The sequence below is a fragment of the Propithecus coquereli genome, unplaced genomic scaffold (genome assembly GCF_000956105.1).
Source record: "Propithecus coquereli isolate 6110/MARCELLA unplaced genomic scaffold, Pcoq_1.0 Scaffold61, whole genome shotgun sequence".
Classification (NCBI taxonomy): Eukaryota; Metazoa; Chordata; class Mammalia; order Primates; family Indriidae; genus Propithecus; species Propithecus coquereli.
In genome coordinates, this window is record NW_012152063.1 from 5,147,116 (window position 1) to 5,148,444 (window position 1,329).

A 1,329-nucleotide genomic window follows, 5' to 3' on the forward strand; every position below is an offset into this window, starting at 1 on the left:
ATTTGCCTGGTAAATATTCACTTTGTACTAAGCACTGTTATTCTGCGTTTGATGTGTATAGTTATTATATGAAGAATTGTGAAGGAGATAATGAAGCTCTTAGGTATCTACCTCTCATTACCAGTGGCCCCACACATCCACCCTCTTAATGCTTCTTGTCGTCAAGCATTATTTACCACAAATGACTAAGTTTACACCTGAGGCTGATAAATACTTATTACTATATCGCCCTCCCTTGTTCTGAGTTGGTCCTGTCTCCTCCCTTCAAAATTTACCTGCTCTGTGCCTCACGTTCCTACCACTCTGCCTACTTACTCATCCAATTTGATCAATTCATTTGATCAAGAGCCATGCTAATATGAAATCCAGTAAGAGAAACACCAATATTTTACAGGCTCTCAATGCCTTTTAAGAGTGATGTGTGTATATTTCAGATAACATCATAGGTTACTGGGGCAACGACTTCAGTTAGTGGATCATCTTGGACACTCCAAAAATTAATCCATGAATGTGGTATAGCCTTGATTACATTTGTTGTACTTGATCTGCAACTTTTCACTATTGAATTAAACAAACAAAATTCGTACCTCGACAGCAACATCTCCATCTTTTCCTCGGTGAGGAATTTCATATGCCTCCATTTGTTGCTTTGTGAGTCGCACTAACTTTTCAGCTAGTTCCCTCCAGCCTTTTCCAAGCTTGACAGCCGAGGTCAGAATAATAGCCTCTTGGATGAGATGTGCTACTAACCCTTGGCAATCCATCTTCAGCAGAGCCTGCAGCAAGAATTACGTGTCATAATTAAAAGCAATTAATTTGAGCTTTTTTCTATAAATTAGAATTTTCATTATATATTCTAGAAATGGAAGTCCTTTTTTCCACCACCCATATAACTGAGTTTTCTAAAACTCAAAAAGTTGATTTACTTTTAAGTAAATTCAACAAGGAAACTACAGTTGATATTACTAAACAAGAATTAGGGGATATTTAAGACTAACTCTGTGACTAATTGTAAGACCTTGGATAAACCACTTAACTGATATGTGTTTTAATATCTTTGATTGTAATAGCAGGAAATTAATCTAGACACTTTCAAAGGTACTCTGAGGTTCCAACAGTCTATAATTTATCAATCCAGGTTGATTATACACTCACAAAAAAATAACGCCTTGCTTTACCAGAGGATTGGCTACAAGATTTCTCTAAAGAGTGCGCGCATTGGTAATGGTAAACATTACTCTATTTTTCATCAAATTGTGATTTAAAACTTCCCAGAATCATGCGTGTCGCATAAAAATGAGACTCTCCTTCAAACTGAACAATGCTCTT

The 1,329-nt window shown here is 36.4% G+C and overlaps 1 protein-coding gene across 1 annotated transcript in view; it reads right to left on the minus strand.

The window, feature by feature from the left end:
- MACC1 (metastasis associated in colon cancer 1) overlaps nt 1–1,329 on the minus strand; it is a 73,539-nt gene that overhangs the window by 4,646 nt on the left and 67,564 nt on the right. Inside the window, exon 4 of the mRNA XM_012659399.1 lies at nt 588–776. Coding sequence (XP_012514853.1) covers nt 588–776 — 189 coding nt within the window. The remainder of the gene's footprint in view (nt 1–587; nt 777–1,329) is intronic.